At 37.7% G+C, this 21,229-nt stretch overlaps 1 protein-coding gene across 1 annotated transcript in view; it reads right to left on the bottom strand.

Moving 5' to 3' along the window:
- Positions 1–6: 6 nt before the first annotated feature.
- LOC134753659 (uncharacterized) overlaps positions 7–21,229 on the bottom strand; it is a 75,602-nt gene continuing 54,379 nt past the window's right edge. The window contains exons 38-52 of the mRNA XM_063689600.1: positions 18,753–18,858; positions 17,747–17,839; positions 17,192–17,298; positions 15,517–15,676; positions 13,974–14,029; positions 12,546–12,699; positions 11,259–11,385; positions 10,425–10,534; positions 8,984–9,148; positions 7,949–8,047; positions 6,215–6,302; positions 4,941–5,041; positions 2,429–2,491; positions 2,054–2,086; positions 7–406 (exon numbers count right to left, since the gene is read on the bottom strand). Coding sequence (XP_063545670.1) covers positions 320–406; positions 2,054–2,086; positions 2,429–2,491; positions 4,941–5,041; positions 6,215–6,302; positions 7,949–8,047; positions 8,984–9,148; positions 10,425–10,534; positions 11,259–11,385; positions 12,546–12,699; positions 13,974–14,029; positions 15,517–15,676; positions 17,192–17,298; positions 17,747–17,839; positions 18,753–18,858 — 1,549 coding nt within the window. The 3' untranslated portion in view covers positions 7–319. The remainder of the gene's footprint in view (positions 407–2,053; positions 2,087–2,428; positions 2,492–4,940; positions 5,042–6,214; positions 6,303–7,948; positions 8,048–8,983; positions 9,149–10,424; positions 10,535–11,258; positions 11,386–12,545; positions 12,700–13,973; positions 14,030–15,516; positions 15,677–17,191; positions 17,299–17,746; positions 17,840–18,752; positions 18,859–21,229) is intronic.

Below are 21,229 nucleotides of genomic sequence, written 5' to 3'. Positions count from 1 at the left end.
ATTAAAACTTTGTTTCAAATACAAAATGGCCACGACAACACACAACAATTGTTTTGTTAAATTTTGGTTGCAAGACGAGTAAAACGAGTTATATTTAACTGCATAAATTGACAAAAATAAGAATAGGAACTAAAACCGTGCAAATATTTTTGAAAGTAGAGTTATTGGTCAAACATGATAAAAACCATTCTGGTTCACTGTTCACCATAGGCTCACTGCTCACTTCTCAAACTCATCTACCCCCGCAGATACATTTTTATGTAGCACATCATGAACGTAACGAAATACGTTGATTCACTGTGTACTACTGGTTCACTGTTCACTTCTCGAACTGGTTCAATCTTCGCAAACTCGTAACTTCCATGCCGTAGATCTTAAACGTTGCCGTTTCCTCCTTAAATGTTACCTGCAACAAATTTCATACAAAATGTCCAATACATTGCTTTCGCTGCTTAAGTATCAATACTATTAACCTGTTCGACGCCGTGTCAAACACAAAAGCTGTCATCCAGACGCCACGTCACCGAAGTGTCAAAACTGAAATTGAACTTTATGCACATGCATGTAGGTCTATGTTGCTCTGCGGTCTATGACCGATTAATCGGTCTTTGGTGTTGAACCTACGGTGCGTTTATATAGGTCACTGGCTTCCAAAAAAAAAGGTGGTGACATTGACGTCTGACAGTTCAGTGACCGTAAAACCATGGAGACTATATAAAGGAGCCAAATCTCTATGTATGAAAAGTGTCCATCAAAAAACAGTAATTAGGCGGCGCTACCATACACCGAAATACTACCAAAAACAACCTACGTAATTTGGTCGGGTTATTTGTTGGTTCATGTTATACTCATGTCCCAGATCCTAACTAGCGCCACCGGAGAGATTAGGAACTATTATTTAAAGCTGAAAGCGGTCACTTTTGCAACAATTCTTCCTTAAGAGATTGGCATCCTTTCTATACCATCCATAGCGTTGAACCTACGGTGCGTTTATATAGGTCACTGGCGTCCAAAAGGTGAAGTGACATTGACGTCTGACAGTTCAGTGACCGCAAAACATATGGCACAGTACAGAGCCATCTGTGTTGGATGTCAAACTACGCACTTTTTTTCTTACCCCCTTATTGATAAACGTCTACCAAAGATAGATATAACTCCGTAATAGATGGATACAGTCTAAGGAAAAAACGTGCCTCGAAAATCACGAAAATTTGATTCTCGATCAGAGGGCGCCACTAGTTTGGCCTACACTCGTATAGAGGGCGTTGACGGTTTCGTTTGTTATTTATAATTTTAACGCATATCAGTGAAAGAACATGGGTCAAAATCATAAAAAATAATTAATGCAAATAAAAAAATCATTTATCCATATTTAAATACATTTGATCGTATTTTTATAAATATTAATTTTTAGTTTTAAAGTGTGTCGACAGATGGCAGTGAATTTACTGGGGTTACAAAATTTACTATGACAGTACCGCTCTAGTATAAGTTACTCTATGCGTCTACTAAAGTTGACAAGCCGCTAATAATGGGTTGTCCCTTTCCATCATACCAATACGTCGGAAAGGGACAAACGATTATAGCGGCTTGTTAACTTTAGTAGGCGTTTATGAATAAACATCAAACATTTATTCAGCAAATAGGATACAGGGGCACTTTCACATGTAAATTTTTACAAACAATAAAATTAACCCAAAATTACAAAAAAAAAACTATTACATAAATATAAATGTCAAATTACACAAAAAAAGCTAATAACAACAGAAGTACTAACATTGTTTAGAGATGTAAAAGTCTCTAGGTGTCAGAGATAAAATGTATATAATAATAAAAAAGATCATCAAATTATCCAGAGATGTAAAGGGTGGAGACTTGAATTGTTATATAATTAATAAAAAGACAAGATATTAAACTAGAACTCTACCTCTCTAATACAATAAATTTTCTTTGGCTCTACATGGCTCTACTATAGGCATCTTAGCTTAGGCTCCACAATTAGTATTCTTTTGCTAAAAGTTTATAACAGAAAAAATATAAATTTCTCACTCACCTTGGACTCTTTACGTTCATTGCCCTGCTCGGCCTGTCAAATAAGGATAGTTAAATAATGATTCGGTTTTATTTAGGGCATTTTCTATGAAAAGGGACCTTATTGTCGATGGCGCTTACGCCGCACAGCGTCGCGCGACATTGTATTTATATCGGAGCTTCGTTAATAATGGCGTAAGCGCCATCGACAATAAGATCCCTTTTTATAGTATATATATTTTATATTATATATTTTTTTTCGATATTTGCGGTAGATCCTCTGCTTAAAAAAACCTCCTCTACCTCCTCCTCCTCTATTTAGAAAAATAATTACAGTTGGTCCTAAATAAAAAAAAGAAATGAAATGAAAATTAAATAGTATTGGAATAAAGAATACCTCTTGCTCAGCCTTGATCACGGGCGGTATGTTTGCGACGAGCTTCTCCGCTAGAGATTGAACCTGTAGCAAGCAGATAATGTAGTTTTAATTAGAGTTTTGAATGATTCACGGTTAGTTTCACTAGACTTATATTGACCGGGATATAGACCGTGATTACCTTTTGTATTATTTGTGAGCTCCCGATATTTCGACGCAGTTACATGCATCATGTTCACGGGTGACTGAAGATAGCGGGTGGGTGTCAAAGTTGTGTAGACAGCGCTCTGTCTACCCTCATTCTTGCGCGTCGGCTGCGTTCACTTTCAACGTTACCAACGGTCGCATTCACACTTGTTGGTCCGGTCGCGTTCACACTCGTCGGTCTGTCCAAACACACTACACTCACGGTGTCACTACGGGTGTTTGATTCGGATATCACTGGCGTGCGTCGAAATATCGGGAGCTCACAAATAATACAAAAGGTAATCACGGTCTATATCCCGGTCAATATAAGTCTAATGTAGTTTTAACTTTTTATATGAGGCATTTTCTATGAAAAGGGACCTTATTGTCGATGGCACATTCCCAAAGTTTCAAAAATATGTGTACGCTCTTACAACTTAGACAATAAAGTCGTGTTCACATATTTTTGAGCCCAAGAACAAATTAAATTATTTTCTATGAAAATATTTTAATTTGTATTTTTTCCAGTAGACACACCAGCTCTAGCTCCAGCAGCAGCAGATTCCAGATATAAATGCTATAGACACTGGAGGCTTTGGTCATTTTTAGGATTCCGTACCCAAAGGGTAATAACTAATAACGGGACCCTATTACTAAGACTCCGCTGTCCGTCTGTCCGTCCGTCTCTCTGTCACCAGGCTGTATCTCATGAACCGTGATAGCTAGACAGTTTAAATTTTCACAGATGATGTATTTCTGTTGCCGCTGTAACAACAAATACTAAAAACAGAATAATATAAATATTTAAATGGGGCTCCCATACAACAAACGTGATTTTTTGCTGTTTTTTTCGTAATGGTACGGAACCCTTCGTGCGCGAATCCGACTCGCACTTGGCCGGTTTTTTCCTTCGTATATGACATTTATTTGTCTGGATCGATATTTTTTCCTTCGACTGTAACTAAAAATGTTATTTATTCAGGGACCGTAATTATATATCCGCAATGCAGGCTTCGTCAGGCGAACACAAAATCACAATCAGCTACAGGCTTCGTCACAAAATAATACCACAATAACATATCGCCGCTATACTTCTGCAACACTAGGCAAAAACACCCGTATTCCGAATGAAAGAGAAGCGACATTTCCATCAAATGATTGTTGCAGATATGAGGTTGAGTAAGCATAGCGACGATATAATATAATATATAATAATGTAACTTAGGCTAGAAACGACAAATTCCAATCCTACACACCGTGGGCTGGTAAAACTCGACAGATTTTAAAGGTATATGCTTGACCGTATTTAGGCACTAAAGTGAGGCATTTTCTATGAAATGGGACCTTATTGTCGATAGCGCTTACGCCGCACAGCGTCGCGCGGCATTTATATCGGAGCATCGTTTATAATGGAGTAAGCGTCATCGACAATAAGGGCCCTTTTTATAGGAAATACGACAAATATCATACATTTTTTCTGAAATCGGTCTTGTTTTAGATGAGATTTTTTGTGACAATTTGTTTATGTAATAACTTGAAAAACGCCATTTTGGCTGCGACGCTGCCACCGTATGACTTGGTTTAGAACTTTAGACATACCATAGAGTAACTTATACTAGAGCGGTACTGTCATAGTAAATTTTGTAACCCCAGTAAATTCACTGCCATCTGTCGACACACTTTAAAACTAAAAATGAAGATTTATAAAAATACGATAGAATGTATTTAAATATAGATAAATGTTTTTTTTATTTGCATTAATTATTTTTATGATTTTGACCCATGTTCTTTCACTGATATGCGTTAAAATTGTTAAATAACAAACGAAACCGTCAACGCCATCTATACGACTGTAGGCCAAAACTAGTAGCGCCCTCTGAACGAGAATCAAATTTTCTTGATTTTCGAGGCACGTTTTTTCCTTAGACTGTATCCATCTATTACGGAGTTATATCTATCTTTGGACATACTATACCTACTGACAGACATTAAACTTTTAAATGAAATTTTAAAAAACTTTTACTTATTCATTGTAATGTTTTTTTTTTCACCAAGATGTAAACAGAACCAACGTGTCGTGTACGGAAAACGCATTTTTTTTTTAAATCAAAAACTTGCCTGATTTGACCAAAACACACAACATTTTTTTGCTCCTTATGACCTCAGGAATGCCTGGTTAAAATCTGTCTGGTTTTAACAGCCCACAGTGTACATAACGTTAGAAAGATGATGACTTTTATGACTTATGTAAGATAGTTGTAATACTTTAATTTGTAATTGTTATTTATAAAATTGTAATTGTGATATAATGTAAAATTCAAACGCAATATGACTATGCATGACTTACTGTAGGATATTGCGAGAAGCAAGCGCGTGCGTGTCCGATACAGGGAGGTGGTACAGCTCGCCCGTAGCGGTCGCGGTCCGACGCGTCGAACATGTAAAACCCTGGGATAAAAACGTTCCAGTTTATAACACAGATGAACCTTATCGACGCCGTGACACAAAAGCTGTCATCCAGACGCCACGTCACCGAAGTGTCAAAACTGAAATTGAACTTTATACACATGCATGTAGGTGTATGTTGCTCTGTGGTCTATGACCGATTAATAGGTCTTTGGCGTTGAACCTACGGTGCGTATATATCGGTCATTGTCGTCCAAAAAGTTAATGCTCATTACATCAAACATTTATTCAGCAAATAGGCCACAGGGGCACTTTAACATGTAAATTTTTACAAGCAATAAAATTAACCAAAAATTACAAAAAAAAAACAATTACAAATATGGAATCAATGAAATATTAGATACTTTGTTAGAAATGTATCCAGTATCCTGTCGAAGTACACAAAAAAAAAATATATACAAACAACAGACAAGTACTAAAATGTGACGTTTTCAACTAAAAGGTACCACATTGTCGCTTGTCGATAAGGTTGATTTCTAATTGAAGCTATTTGGAAATAGCGTTTTACTGACAAGCGACAATAAGTACCCTTTTGGTTGAAAATGGCACAAATTGTTTAGAGATGTAAAAGTCTCTATTCGGTCAGGATCCTTATAATACGAGTATACAGACAAGAGGTTAAACACACACGTCGCAACTTATCGCAAATTCAAAACCAGTTTTTGATAAGTTTTCGTAATGCACACAAAGTTTTTTTTGTACATGTGTTGTGATTAGCGTTGAAAAAACCGGGAAAATTTCAAAACGGCTCGTTTTTTTCAAGTTTCTTTAGAAAATAACAATGTTTTTTACAATATACTTAATTAGGAATTTAAACAGGTAGGTTAAGGTTGCATGTTTTCATCCCTACTTGTGATCGTCATGAATAAATATCTTTTACAGTACATATGGTGCTACTTTCTCGCACTAGTGCGTAAAAGAGCACTTTTCGCGCATATGTCGAAAGTTTAAAGGGCCATATGTACTGTAAAACGTTGTACGATACACGTGCGAATAGGTAATTCGCAACTCGTGTCGATTTAAAACACTCCCTGCGGTCGTGTTTTAATTTTTCGCCACTCGTTTCGAATTTCCTCTTTTCCGCACTTGTATCGTAAATAACTATTATCTTATATTATAAGTTGTATCATATAAGAGCTGCCATTTAGCACTGACCTCTGGGCGTCTTGAAGAGTGCGACAGCGAAATCTCCATCCCCCGCCACCAGCACGCCGTGCCTCTCTTCTCTGAAGAACGCCGTCAGCTGCCAATACAACCGATGAGAGTTTTTATCGATTTATTGAGGGAGCACTCAAAGCCTACATATTTCTGTATGGCTCTAGTTATGCTTTTATTCTACTTCTTTTTTAGGGTTCCGTACCTCAAAAGGAAAAAACGGAACCCTTAGTAATTTAGTCATTTATTCAATATTGCATTGTCATGTACATAATAAGGTGTTACATTTCATATAGCCAATTCATGACACCCTGTAAGGGCACACAATAGTACAGTTTTTCTATTCTATTAATTCTAATCTACATATTGTAATTAAGGTAACATAATAAAAATAACATATTAGCGTATCAGTGGTTTAGTAACCTATTAGTTAGTCTAATAAATTAATTTAGTAACTTCAACAATAGCGACGTCAACAATGCACCGATAATAATGTCTGATTGAATTAACTTGTCAAATTATTATAATTATTATTTATTTAATGAATGTCAATTAATATTAAAGTGATGGCAGCAATATGTCAAGTTAACAGTCTTACACTAATTCGGTGTCATATTTATCTAACGTATTATCTTCCAGGAATGATTCGACTTATAGGATCACTCGTGCGTCTGTCTGTCTGTCCGTCCGTCTGTCACAGCTTATTTTCTCCGAAACTACTGGTCCAATTAAGTTGAAATTTGGTATACATATGTAAGTTTGTGACCCAAAGACGGACATGTAACGTAAAGAAATAAATTTTAAACACGGGGGCCACTGTGGGGGGTAAATGAGAAAATTAAAAAATAAAGTTTTTCAAACTATATCGTGTTATATATCAAATGAAAGAGCTCATTATGAGAATCTCAAATATATTTTTTTTATAATGTTAGGATAAACAGTTTAGAAGTTATTCAAGAAAATAGGCAAAAAATTATCATCCCCCCTTTATCTCCGAAACTACTGGGTCAAAAATTTTGAAAAAAATACACAAAGATCTTTACCTATAGATCACAGGAAAACCTATTAGAAATGTGCAGTCAAGCGTGAGTCCGACTTAATTACTTAGTTTTTGATCCGACCCCTACGGGTTTTTTAAAGACATTTCACTCACGTGTCACATAAAAAATACATTGTTGAAACTGTGTAATGTACGGAACCCTTGGCTTGAAACGCGAGTCCGACTCGCACTTGGCCGGTTTTTCCAGTTTGACAATACTTTTTACCGTTTATTAAACTCTCTAAATATAAGGGTTGTTACTTTTTAGCGTTTATTTAACCATAAAAGTGGTATTTTCTATAAAAAGGGACCTTATTGTCGATGGCACTTACGTCATTATTAACGATGCTCCGATATAATAGTACGCAATTTGACATGTAATTATTAAGTATTCGCGAAATGTTGTAATTTGTAATTTAGTAAAATTTTGAGTAGTTTTAGGATACTTTTTTATAGTTTTAGGATAGTTTTTGCTCCTTATATTTCTTTCTTGCTGTGCATGCTTGCTTTGGATGGCATTCTTATGCAATACCTACCACTCATGTACTCTTTGTAACTATGTTGAATGTTCTGTTTAGTGTGCCTTAAAAAAAAAAAAAAAATACAATGCCGCGCGACGCTGTGCGGCGTAAGCACCATCGACAATAAGGTCCCTTTTCATAGAAAATGCCCCAAATATGAAGGGGGTTGTCTACCTGTTCGTTCAGGTTGGACTCCACGTTGCCTTCTTGTCGCGGCTTAAACACCACCACGCGACACACGCAGTTGCCCGGCGTGTAGAACTTGCGAAGGATCTGCAACGAAAGTTGTAATTAATCTTCAAAGTTTGAAATATGTAATCATCTTCCTCGCGTTATCCCGGCATTTTGCCACGGCTCATGGGAGCCTGCACGAGGTCCGCTTGACAACTAAATCCTAAGAATTGACGTAGGCACTAGTTTTTACGAAAGCGACTGCCATCTGACCTTCCGACCCAGAGGAGGAACTAGGCCTTGTTAGGATCAGTCCGGTTTCCTCACGATGTTTTCCTTCACCGAAAAGCGGCTGGTAAATATCAAATAAAGTCATTGGTACGAGCCGGGGTTTGAATCCGCGACCTCCGGATTGAAAGTCGCACGCTCTTACCGCTAGGCCACCAGCGCTCGCTAAAGTTTGAAATAAAATATGTACCCCACAAAATCCTTAACCTTCATATTATCGTCACGTGACAACCAAAACTCACTAATTACTACCACAAGTTAATAGCCATAGCATATTAATATATGATAAGGTTGATTTTTGTTAAATTATTTTTTGATAAATTTTTTGATTTTAGTGAGTTTTGGCTGTCACCTGACGATACGTATGGTATGTTTAATTTTTTTTTGTCATAATGCATCTAATAACCATCAGAGCCCGGAATTTTCGCGGCAAATCAAAAGATTGCCACAATCTAATAGTTAGTGTTAGCAAAATTTTTTTTTCGATATCGATATTAGTTGTGTAATAGGAGAAAAAAACTGTCAAAGAAATAAAGTAAAAAATATTTAATAAATAAAAAATACGCGTGTTTCCGTTTGAATAGAGCAACGCACGGATTGCGGAGGTTGCGGATTCAAGTCCTGCCGGAAGCGTAACTTTCCATTTTTTCCTTTAATATAAAATTAGAAGTATCGCTCGCAGACGTATCTGCATGTTAAAAAAATTATTTATTCTAAGGTTAATAAAAACATAATGAAATAAAATGAAACCTGTTCTATCTGAAGTATTTTAGTGTCCTTTGGCCTGTAGTGCAAGTAGCTGTCTTGGTACAGCTGGTCTCCACTCAGCAGAACAGCGTCCATAGTGGAGGAGCACCAGCGGCAGACATCTTGGACGCGGGACATCGCCACCGCCATCACAGCACACGCTAGGGCCTGGAAAATTTTAGATTGTAAAATGTTTGTTTCATAAAACTTAGCAAAACTTTGTTAAATTTTTCTCTTTCTAACAAACACAAATTTCACAAAGGGCCTGACACTCTTTGATAGAAAAAGATAGTCTTATTGCGATTCCTATAAGAGGAAAGAGAAAATAGTGCCATGCTTTGTCCTTATCACCGACCGGGTGGCATCATAGGTAGGAGGCGATGGCGAAATACCGAAATTTATAAGAGTGAAAGAGAAAAAATCCTATGCTGCCCAAATTTTATATGAATATTGTTTCTCTTACCCCCGGTCGCTTGGTGGCGCGTCTATAACTACTTGTATAAACTATGTCTATGATGGATAATGATAACTTGTAAACTGCGCCGACTTGGTGGCGCCACTATAACGTCGAAGGTTTTTTAGCCGTTGATAATCGTTGTCCATATCTGTCATGTGTAAATTGGTTGAAATATGACGATATTTCCTAATGAAGTCAAAAAAAATCACGCTGGCTAAGAGCTTTAATCGAAAACGCTGCCCAATCCGTTTGAGATATAAAGTTCCGTTTTGAGCCATATAACTTGTATGAAATGTGAAAGACGCTAACTTCCGTTAGTTTCCTATTTTACCACCTTATGCGCTGCGATCGATTTTCTTACCCCCACCATGCACTTCGCATAATGTCAATAGGCATTAAAAATGCGAAAGTACCTAACTGTCTGTCGATTTCAGATGAAATTTGGTTTGGAGATAGTTTGAGCCCCGGCAAAGTACATAGGATAATTTGTATTAATCGTCATCATTCCACGCAGACGAAGTTGCGGCCGAAAGCTAGTATTATAATCCATATCCATACTTAATATTATAAATGCGAAAGTCTGTCTGTCTGTCTGTCTGTGTGTTACCTCTTCACGCTTAAACCGCTGAACCGATTTAGTTGAAATTTGGTATACAGATAGTTTGAGTCCCGGGGAAGGACATAGGATACTTTTTATCCCAGAACTCACCCCTCAAGCTTGGTATGGGGATAGTTTGAGCTGTGGGAAGGGATATAGAATAATTTTATCCCCGAAATCATCCCTTAAGGGTGTAAAAAATGGGGTGGAAATGTATAGTGTGGAACAATTTGGGGGTGAAAAAAGGATGTATTAAAAAGCAGATTTGTTTAAGAATTAAGGTACCCAAATTACTAATTCCACGCAGACGAAGTCGCGGGCAAAAGCTAGTATGATATAAACTATAATTTTCCCACCCTAATTAGATCAAGAAATACTGAAGTAAATACCTGGTGACCGCGGGAACCGTGAGGGAACTTGCGACAAGCGATGGAATGGCGCGCGCTCAGGAACTGTGAGCCATCTTGCAGGACCAGCCAGCCGTTTGCGTTGCGACGACCTGAAATAACAGTCCGTTTAAGCTGACCCTGCATAGACAAAGTGTGGCTTTGACTTGACTTAATGAGTATGAGTAGGTATTTGTGAGGGCTTCCACAGTGCGCCGCCATCTAGATCGTTCTTGAGCTTCGTGCTTGAGTTTGCTCCAAGTCTTCACAATAGCCTTCGCGTCTACAATAATAGTATTGCCAAGCCTGCTTTGGACGGCATCGTTTTCGATTTCCTTGAGGATTGAAGTCTAGGGCAAAGTGTGGCAATGGCACTATCATATCTTCATAGGGATTAAAGTTTAAGATTTTCTTTTCCTTAGCATCCCTGGCCCTCTGAGCATCTTTACAGGTGATGCCACCAGGACGCTTCCCTGTCTCCAATGGTAGAAGGTGATGACTCACCTCTCAGCTTGGCTTGTTCTTTCTCCCTGCGTGGCCCTCTGGGCATCCTTACAGGTGATACCACCAGACGGATGCTTTGTCTCCAGTGGTAGACGGTGATGAGATGACTCACCTCTCAGCTTGGCTTGTCCCTAGTCCCTGCTTGGCTCTCTGAGCATCCTTACAAGTGATGCCGCCAGACAGATGCTTCCTGTCTCCAATGGTAGACGGTGATGAGATGACTCACCTCTCCGCTTGGCTTGTTCTTTCTCCCTGCGTGGCCCTCTGAGCATCCTTACAAGTGATGCCGCCAGACGGATGCTTTGTCTCCAATGGTAGACGGTGATGACTCACCTCTGAGCTTGGTTTGCTCCTTGTCCTGAGCCTCCGTGGCCCTCTGAGCATCCTTACAGGTGATACCACCAGGTGGATGCTTTCTGTCTACCTCGGATGCTCGCCGTTTCAGACCGTCGACGCCAACCTGAGTAAATATTGTTGAGTTAATACGGTAACGAGTCTGGTGCCTTCGTTGTAGTACTAATCTCACATCAATAAAACAAAGGGTTAGGTTTCTAAAAAAGTGTTTTGATGAAATAATACGACGTAGCGGCAAACCATGTACAAGATGGGACGAAGACATCAAAAAAACGTCTGGAAAAAACTGGATCCGAATGGCTCAAGACAGAGACAAGTGGAAATCGATGGAGGAGGCCTTCACCCAGAAGGGGTCTAACGCACAAAACAAGAATATATAAAAAACCTAAAACAAATTTCAAATAAAAATGTTTTCTTTATACAATACGAGTATATGTAACTAGGAAAACTCAGTGCTTAGAATAAAAGGCTTTTTTATTTTTATTTTATTTATTTAATACTTTTTTCACATCACCAATTCGAAAAAGGGCTTTTTCTTCCCTGCTAGGAGGGATCAATGTGGCACTTTCCTTCCCTGCTAGGAGGGATCAAAGTAACTTTTCTGTTCTAGGACACTATTTAAAAAAAAAACTCATTTTTTTTAGCTTAAATAATAGTTTTAAACATTATAATTACCTCATAGGTGATGTAAAAAGCAATAGGTATGTGTCACATAGTAGCAAAATTATTTCCATCTTGGGCGTTACACACTTGAATCCCTCACTACGCTCAGGATTCTACTTTAGACCCCTCGCTACTCTCGGGATTCTATTATAGAATCCTTCGCTTCGTTTAGGATTCAATTGTACGCCCTCGCCGTAAATATGTCACTATTTTTAATAATTGCTTAGTAATTCGAATATAATGTGTCTTTCTCCTCTAACTTTTGAACCGGGAGTATACAATAAAAATTATAAAATTTTGAACATGATCGGTTAATCCAATCAATCATGAGTTTTTTTTTCAAAAAACTTATTTTCTAATTAAGAGGACGTAAGTGACGGGAAGATGGCTTTTTATATCGTATGAAAGACTGAAGGTACGGAACTTTCCATTAAGTGCCCGACACGCACTTGGCCAGTTTTTTTGTAAAACCCCATATCACATACTATAGCTATAGCTACTAATAGTAGCCGGCACCACTTTAACATCAGGCGTAGATTGCGTTGGTTCCTTCAGTAACTTCCTGATGGGTGCCACATGCGTGTAGCTGTCTAGATAGCTCACCTTGCTAGTGGCGGGCACCAGTTTCACATCAGGCGTAGACTTCACTAATGGTGGATCCTTCAGTAACTTCTTGATGGGTGCCACATGCACGGAGATGTTGTAGAGATGGTAGTTCTTCTTTAGACGGTCTTTAGGAGGGATGTTTTGGAGGTAGCTGTTGATATTTAATATATTTTACAGTACATAAGGGGCTACTTTACCGCACTAGTGCGATAATTAGCACATTACGCAACTATGTCGAAAATTTAAAGGGCCATGTGTACTGTAAAACGTAGTACGATACATGTGCGAATAGGTAATTCGCAACTCGTGTCGATTTAAAACACTCCCTTCGGTCGTGTTTTAATTTATCGCCACTTGTTTCGAATTCCCTATTTTTCGCACTTGTATCGTAATGTACTATTACAGTATATGGTGCTACTTTACCGCACTGCGATAATTAGCACATTACGTAACTATGTTTAAAAAAAATGTCGAAAATTTAAAGGGCCATATGTACTGTAAACCGTTGTACGATACATGTGCGAATAGGTAATTCTAAACTCGTGTCGATTTAAAACACTCCCTTCGGTCGTGTTTTAATTTATCGCCACTCGTTTCCTATTTTTCGCACTTGTATCGTAATAAAAAAAATATCGTTTATTTCAGGCTTTTAGCCCATAATACAACATGACGTCACAAAATAATAATAAAAGCAAAATTAAAATACAATACAAAAATAATGTAATGCATCGCACTATTACCGAAAACAGACAAAGTTTATTATAGTAAAATAATGTCTACAGATCGTAGTTTCTATAATAGAAAACTGCGTGAAGTTGAAATTGAAATCAAAAAACATTGTAGGTACAGACAGTAGTGCATAATTATTTACAGTACATATGGTGCTACTTTCTCTCACTAGTGCGTAAAAGAGCACTTTTCGTGCATATGTCGTAAGTTTAAAGGGCCATATGTACTGTAAAACGTTGTACGATACACGTGCGAATAGGTAATTCGCAACTCGTGTCAATTTAAAACACTCCCTGCGGTGGTGTTTTAATTTATCGCCACTCGTTTCGAATTTCCTTTTTTCCACACTTGTATCGTAAATAACTATTTCCATCGTATTTTCACGGAAACGTAAGAACGTGTCTTGCTATTTCAGTCAATCTCGGTACAAATAGTACTGAGGTTGACTGAGGTAACATGATAAATACGAACGTTTCCGAGAAAATACGATGGAAAACAATTACTCACTACATCTGTAACATCAATCATGATTGTATAGAGAGAGTATAGAGTCATAGAATGTATTGGTTCTCTTATATTCCACGACTCTTTCTTTCCGCACACTATACAAGATTTTTTTTATATTTAATCAAAATTGATTATAATATGTTTTTGCCAACATTTGCCAAGAGTTAAAAGTACTATTTAGTAACTTACGCATGCGCCAAAAGTTTTGGAGACGTGAACGTGAGAACACACGCCGTTCCAACATCCTAAAAACAATAGTAGATTGTTAACCAAGGGATGAAAGGCACTCATTCCTGCCGAGGTGTTTTGGCGCTCGAACGCAGTGAGAGCGACAATAATCCGAGGCTCAAATGATGCCTTTCACCCGAGTTAAACTCTACTTTTCATTTCGAATACGAGGAAAGTAAAATGCATGTGATTTTTTAAAAACATGACTAAGTATACATCTTTATAGTATTTCTTGAGGGTACTTTCAATTAACAATTTAGGCAAAAGTATCGTTATTTATGGAATGGAGAATGGAAAGTCAAATATCAGAATGGAAATTGTATAACAAATCCATTTGAACTCAAATTTCAATTGCTTAAAAAAATCGTACTTCGAACAGTTCGAACGTTAAAACGCTTTAGTGCACACGTATCATTTTCTGCACACCTTTTAGAACAATAATAATCTTTCAGAGCATGAGAAATGAAAAATATTATTATCCTCTAGCGTCCCACAGTCGAGGAATTAAAGGAATGAACGAAGGATTGGAGTGAATGAATTTATTAGGAAAATTGAACTAAAGTAATGAAATATTGAACGAATAGATGAATGAAAGAATGAAATAACTGAAGATCAAATGAAATAGTTGAATGAAAGAACCTTTCTCTTTGATGATATTTATCGTAAGGATTCGCCTAGCATCATTACATTAGTTTTACATTTCTTAGTAATCTTCAAAATATTTATATCAGTACGGTTTCACTCACTATTATTTGCCTCGTCGCTCGGCGGGCGGCGCGGGCAGTGCACTACGTACAACCGCCGCGGACACTCGTGCCTGAGGAAGGATTCCCGAAGAATCCAAAACATGTCGCCAAAAGCGACTAAAAATAATAGTGAGTGAAACCGTACTGATCTAAATATTTTGAAATATGTCTCACGATAGTTTAAGTTCGATTATTACCCGCAAAGATAGATATAACTCCGTAATAGATGGATACAGTCTAAGGAAAAAACGTGCCTCAAAAATCACGAAAATTTTATTCTCGATCAGATGGCGCCACTAGTTATGGCCTACTCTCGTATAGAGGGCGTTGACGGTTTCGTTTGTTATTTATAATTTTAACGCATATCAGTGAAAGAACATGGGTCAAAATCATATAAAAATAATTAATGCAAATAAAAAAATCATTTTTCCATATTTAAATACATTTTAAAGTATTTTTATAAATCTTCATTTTTAGTTTTAAAGTATGTCGATAGATGGCAGTGAATTTACAGTGGTTACAAAATTTACTATGACAGTACCGCTCTACCTTATTATATCGTCTTTGTTACCCGTATATCTTTTTTTTTTTAATCTTTATTAAAGGGCTTTTTCGAGTGAACGAATATGTCGCCCCAACCCGTATATGTCGCTTTTTGTACTTTCAAAGACCGTTGATAAGAGACGTTGACCGTTGTAATGAATGAATGAAAGAACGAATGAATGAACTAAAGATTAAACGAATGACTGTAATGTTACCCGTCCGTCCGTCCTCAAGCCGGTGGGTCCAGCAGCATGCGGCTCCAGCATATAGTATGGCGGTGTCGGACCTCTTGCGGACCATATGGCCGCCGCGAACGGTGCACACCATACAATTCCGTGCGTGTTGCGGCGCGTGAAGAAGTGGTCTATGGCCGATCTGGAACATGGAAGGCAAGGTCGTGTCCGCAGATGGTCAAGGCGGCAATTCATTATCTACAGCAATCTTAGAATATTTTGATCAGTTCAGTTCAGTTCATTCAATTTTAATTTTCATCTGCACTTGTAGGTTATAGGGTAGTTAAGGCGGTTCCCTGAGCCAGAAGGCGAAAAATCTCCTTATATGATCCTGTTTTTCTAAGAGGCGTTGATATTCGTAGACGTGGAAAAAATATATGTAGTTCTTGACTATATTATCTTTAATATCATAGCTTCCGATACACGAATTATGACACTTCGCTCGATACAATTAATTCCCAAAGTAACCTCTAACTCGGACTTTTAATCCAACTTTACTCGGTTATTTATTATGTGATACTATAAAAAAAAAAGAAGAAAAAACAATCTTAACTAAAATAGTAATTTCATAGCTTTCGAATTTCGATATTGTAGGGTAACGTTTTTAAAATAAATAAAAATCGACAAAATTCGATCAAAATTGAAACTTTGCGCGCATGATCTTTCCCGTTCTTTCTTGCGAAATGTGACAGAGAGAGCGGCAAACCGATGGAACGGCCTTAACAATTTTTTATTAACTTTTTGAACACTTTTGCTCAAGCGTCAAAACGTGGCCAATATCTTGACTAAGTGAATAATAACGTATATAAAACTTATCTGTCAGCAGGACAATTGCTTTGACAGCGTCCGTCATGACCACTTTAGTGGTCGCTGGCGTGGCAGGCACGACAGCACACGGCCTATTTAGTGGCTCTTGGCGTCCAAAAGGTTCATGGTACCAGCCGATCAGGTTTGTTTTGAGAATCAAATGTCTTTATGGGACCCATTGTCTTAAAGCAATACAAAAGTCACAAATTATAGTCAGCCTGGCACCCGCACTTTACTGACGAAACGCTTCTAACAAAATAGCAATACATCGTGACGTCACCATGTAACGTCGCTATTGCTTAGAAGCCGTCGCGATTTTGTCGGTGAAATGTTGCGTTTATATATATAGGTATTGCTGCTGTACAATATTATTTTTAATAAAATGTAAAGAATCGAATGGTAACACTATTTTTTCCCTTCTTGAATATTTATAAAGCCGGACACGTGCGAGTTGCGAGTCGGACTCGCCCACCGAGGGTTCCGTACTTTTTAGTAGGTATTTGTTGTTAAAATGGCGATGACAGGGTCGAGTGGAGAAAACGAGGGGAGGCCAAAATAGGCTAATATAAAAAAAAAAATTGTTGTTATAGCGGCAACAGAAATACATCATCTGTGAAAATGTCAACTGTCTAGCTATCACGATTCATGAGAAACAACATGGTGACAGACAGACAGACGGACAGCGGAGTCTTAGTAATAGGGTCCCGTTTTTACCCTTTGGGTACGGAACCCTAAAAACGCTCATAACACCACCTACACACAGGTAAGGAAGTTGTAAGTATTCTCGTTTAACTGGCATACTAACACTTAAAATTGATCGACCATTAAACAACATTGAAATATAAACTACCTCAACGTGTCGGCACCCTCGGGTTTGACCTGCTCGATCCGTCCGCCCGACACCTCCTGCAGGTCGAAACGGACGTAGTTCGAGCCCAGGATGAAACGCTTCATGACCTGTTACAAATACAACTCGTTTTTTTAATAAAGAAAGTAATGATTAAAAACTCCGTAATAAAACTTGCACAAATGCAATTTTGATTTATCAAATTAAAAATTCAAAACTCAATGGAACAGGAGACTTTTTTACAGGCCTCTGGGCTGCTAGTGGATAACATTTTTAGGCCTCCACTAACCCACCCAAAGATCTATAAAAAGATTACCACTCATCTTTAAATCGTTATTTTGTCAAACCGAAATTGCTTTGACTCGGCAATTTTTGAATTTTATTTCTATTTAGAGGACGATTTTACTGAAGATACAGATGTGCAAGATGCGAAAAAATTCCAGTGGTTCTTAAAAAAAAACTTCAAAATTTTAATGAAAGTTGGACATGTAAAGTTTAGACCATCAGTAATCGAAGGTATTCTGGAGGGCCACGCATTGCAGCAATGGTTATTCCTACCTGTAAGGGCATCAGCACATCATCTCCAGGTCTAAACTCGTAGCCAAGGTTGTTGATGGACGCCGTGAACAGCTTGCAGCCCTCTGATATCACCTAGATGTTAAGGATAAATCGTGTATAAGTGAGACTATAAGAAACACTAGGAACATGAATTAATCTTACGCTTAAGACATACTAACTACACTACTAGCTATATACTCGGAGTACCTAAGCGAAATGGAATAATAAAAACCGGACAAGTGCGAGTCGGACTCGCCCACCGAGGGTTCCGTACTTTTTAGTATTTGTTGTTATAGCGGCAACAGAAATACATATGATCTGTGAAAATTTCAACTGTCTAGCTATCACGGTTGATAAAATACAGCCTGGTGACAGACAGACGGACAGACAAACAGACGGTCAGACGGACAGAGGAGTCTGAGTCTGAGTAATAGGGTCCCGTTTTTACCCTTTGGGTTACGGAACCCTAAAAAGAGGAAATCCTAAGCTCATTCAAATTCGTCGGCATAGCTCAGAACGTTGGTATTTGGGCACAACCGTACCGATGGCCGCTGGGTCAGATTATTTTACAATGGCAATCGCGAAGCATAAGCACGGGACCGCTCTCAGCAAGATAAATAAAATAAAAAAATAACAATAATTTTATTGACAGAAGCATGTACAAAATAGGTGTTGAAGTCCCTGACTTTTGAGCTAGGTAAGAACCTGTGTTACAGAAGTCAGTGTCCTCTCCCAGACAATGATTCACGGTTAGTTTCACTAGACTTATATTAAAAAAGGTAATCACGGTCTATATCCCGGTCAATATAAGTCTAATGAAAACCGTATAGAAAACAGGAAATAATACATTATAGCTTAATAACTAAGATGGAGAGAATCTTGTCAAAATCGCAGTTGCTGATCAAAAACGGGTTGCGATTTTCATTAGATGGGAATGAGAGCAGAATGGAATCAATCGTGGAGAATCTGCAGGAGTAATATTTCGGGGGGAGGAAAACTTTCTAACCTGATCGATGGTGTTCCTTGTCCAGAGATGCGGCTGACGTACGTGGGACATGCAAGCACCGGTGATTGCACTTGCGGCTGACTGCAGTATTGCATCACGACAGAACCTGATACAAAGGGAAATATTATAGTCATACTTGTTATGAACAAAATGCTGCACTTCATGATAAAAGCAAGCCGCTTTGCACAGTGATAGTAGGGACCAAATTGAGCGATTTGACCCGCAGCAGCGGCAGTTTCACCCCTTAGGAACAGAGATGGCGCCACTTCTTTAAAAAATATTTCAAAAAATTCTACAAACTAAACCAATGAACCGATTTAAATATTTAATATCTCAAATGAAAGCTCATTATATACGTTACTTTTAAAAAAATACTCAAAAAAAATATACTGAATACTTTTGACAAAAAACGGCATCCTAAGTTTTTTTTTTTACTCGATTCATAGTTTTTACTTGATTTCTCAAAAAAAATGTATGGAACATGAATAGTTTAATGCATGTATATATTACTGAATAAATAACAAGTATTATAAAAAAAACCCGACACCGATACCTCTCATACTTCACGAAATATGAAAGTTTGAATGTGAGTGTAAATTTCTTCAAAATATATTTCAAAAAATTCTACAAGCTAAACTATTTCACCGATTTCAATGTTTAATATCTAAAATAAAAGCTCATTATATACATTACTTATAAAAAAATACTCAAAAACATATACTAAATACTTTTGGCAAAAAACGGCATCTTAAGTTTTTTTTTCTTACTCGATTGATAGTTTTGACTTGATTTCTTAAAAATAAATTATGGAACATGAATAGTTTAATACATGTATATATTACTGAATAAATAACAAGTATTATAAAAAAAACCCAACACCTATACCTTTTATTCTTCACGAAATATTTAAGTTCAATTATGCACGCTCTTACAAATAAATTTATTTAAAAGAAATCTTGAACCGCAGTAAGTGCACTGATTTTAATATGGAATGTGTCATATGAAAAGAAATCACCCAATTTAGTTTATTTAATGAAAAATAAATAAATAAAACCTGAATAAAGTTTTTTCCTGGTGCTGAATTACAAAAAAATATAACAAAATAGAAATTCTTTCTATTTAAAGTGACTACATTCGTAAACAAAAAACATGTCCTCTTCGGGTTCACCGGTAGATGTAGAACTGAAAAAGAAAAGTCGTTTTGAAGGACTCGTATCTTTCCAATACTACAAAATCACCGATCATACATGAACTGGTTGCTGTAGATTACTGTTGAATTATTTTTGTGCCTGTAAATTACTGTTGAATTATTTTTGTGCCTAGCTGATTACCATTAAACTTATAATTTTGTGCCAAACCTATAATCAGTGGTCAGCAACTCAGCATGCAAAATAACCCTGGATTGAAAATTACATTAACTTAATTTTGATTTGTACAGCCACCTTTGCATGATTTACACTGGGCTGTGCATGGTAAGCTGACGCGACGACAGTCGACACCCACAACGCATAGTTTCGCAGCCAGATTTGGAGCCACAATGGTCCAAGAGGCTTAATTGCGACCAAATCGCTGTAACTGCCGACAATTCTGCAGTGCAACTCTCTTTTTCCTTAGTCCATGCCTAAGAAGATGTACATGGTATGGAAACTTCTGGTTCCAGAGGAGCGTTTCCCCATATATGGCCCGCTTGGTAAGCTGCTCGAAGTGCATGTTTATAGAGAGCAGCTGATATAGGTGGCAGGCTTGTCACAAGCTTGTTTTTTGAAATTGTAACTATAGCAAAACAATAACACAAATCTAGGGTTACTTTATACTAAAATTAATATATGTAGGTGCACACCTAACAACTGACAAAATCAAAAACTTAAAAGTTGACGTACTCCTATTTTCCCGTCTTTTTATAGTGGCCAGAGAAAGGCAGCTTGATCTGAACGAATTCTTCCAGTACGAAAACCAAATTTGTCCACCTTCGTTGTCAGTCAATGGAGGGCTTCGTTCAGGGAACAAATCTCTCGGCCAATTTCAAAGCAGATGATTTGGCCGAGAAATTGGAACCTGCCTACCCTGCCACCTTCATCATTTATTTATTTATTTTATTCAAACAAAACTTATACAGTCTGACAGTATACACCAAATCACTGTAAAATCTAGAGCTTTCAACTTATTAGCTAAGGTACACAACACTTTACAATAACAATTTTATAACCACTACCATCCATCGCCTCGCAATACTTCAGACAAATATTACATACACTTGCCCATCGACTTGCAAACAAATCACTTTCAGGAGCCCATGACAGAAGCGCGTTCAGAAATTTTAGAGCGCGAATGAGAGGAGATTTTTGGTGTGCTACAGTGCGCGTTGCTGGGACTGCAAGAAGGTTATGGTGTCTGGGCCTAAGTTCCTGCTTGGATAGGAAAGGTGCAGACAGCCTCACTATCTGTGACACTAGGTCGGGGCAGTCGGAATCATGCAC

Source organism: Cydia strobilella, chromosome 27 (assembly GCF_947568885.1).
Source record: "Cydia strobilella chromosome 27, ilCydStro3.1, whole genome shotgun sequence".
NCBI lineage: Eukaryota > Metazoa > Arthropoda > Insecta > Lepidoptera > Tortricidae > Cydia > Cydia strobilella.
Note: the sequence above shows the minus strand (reverse complement) of the source record. Positions and strands in the feature narration are given on the sequence as shown.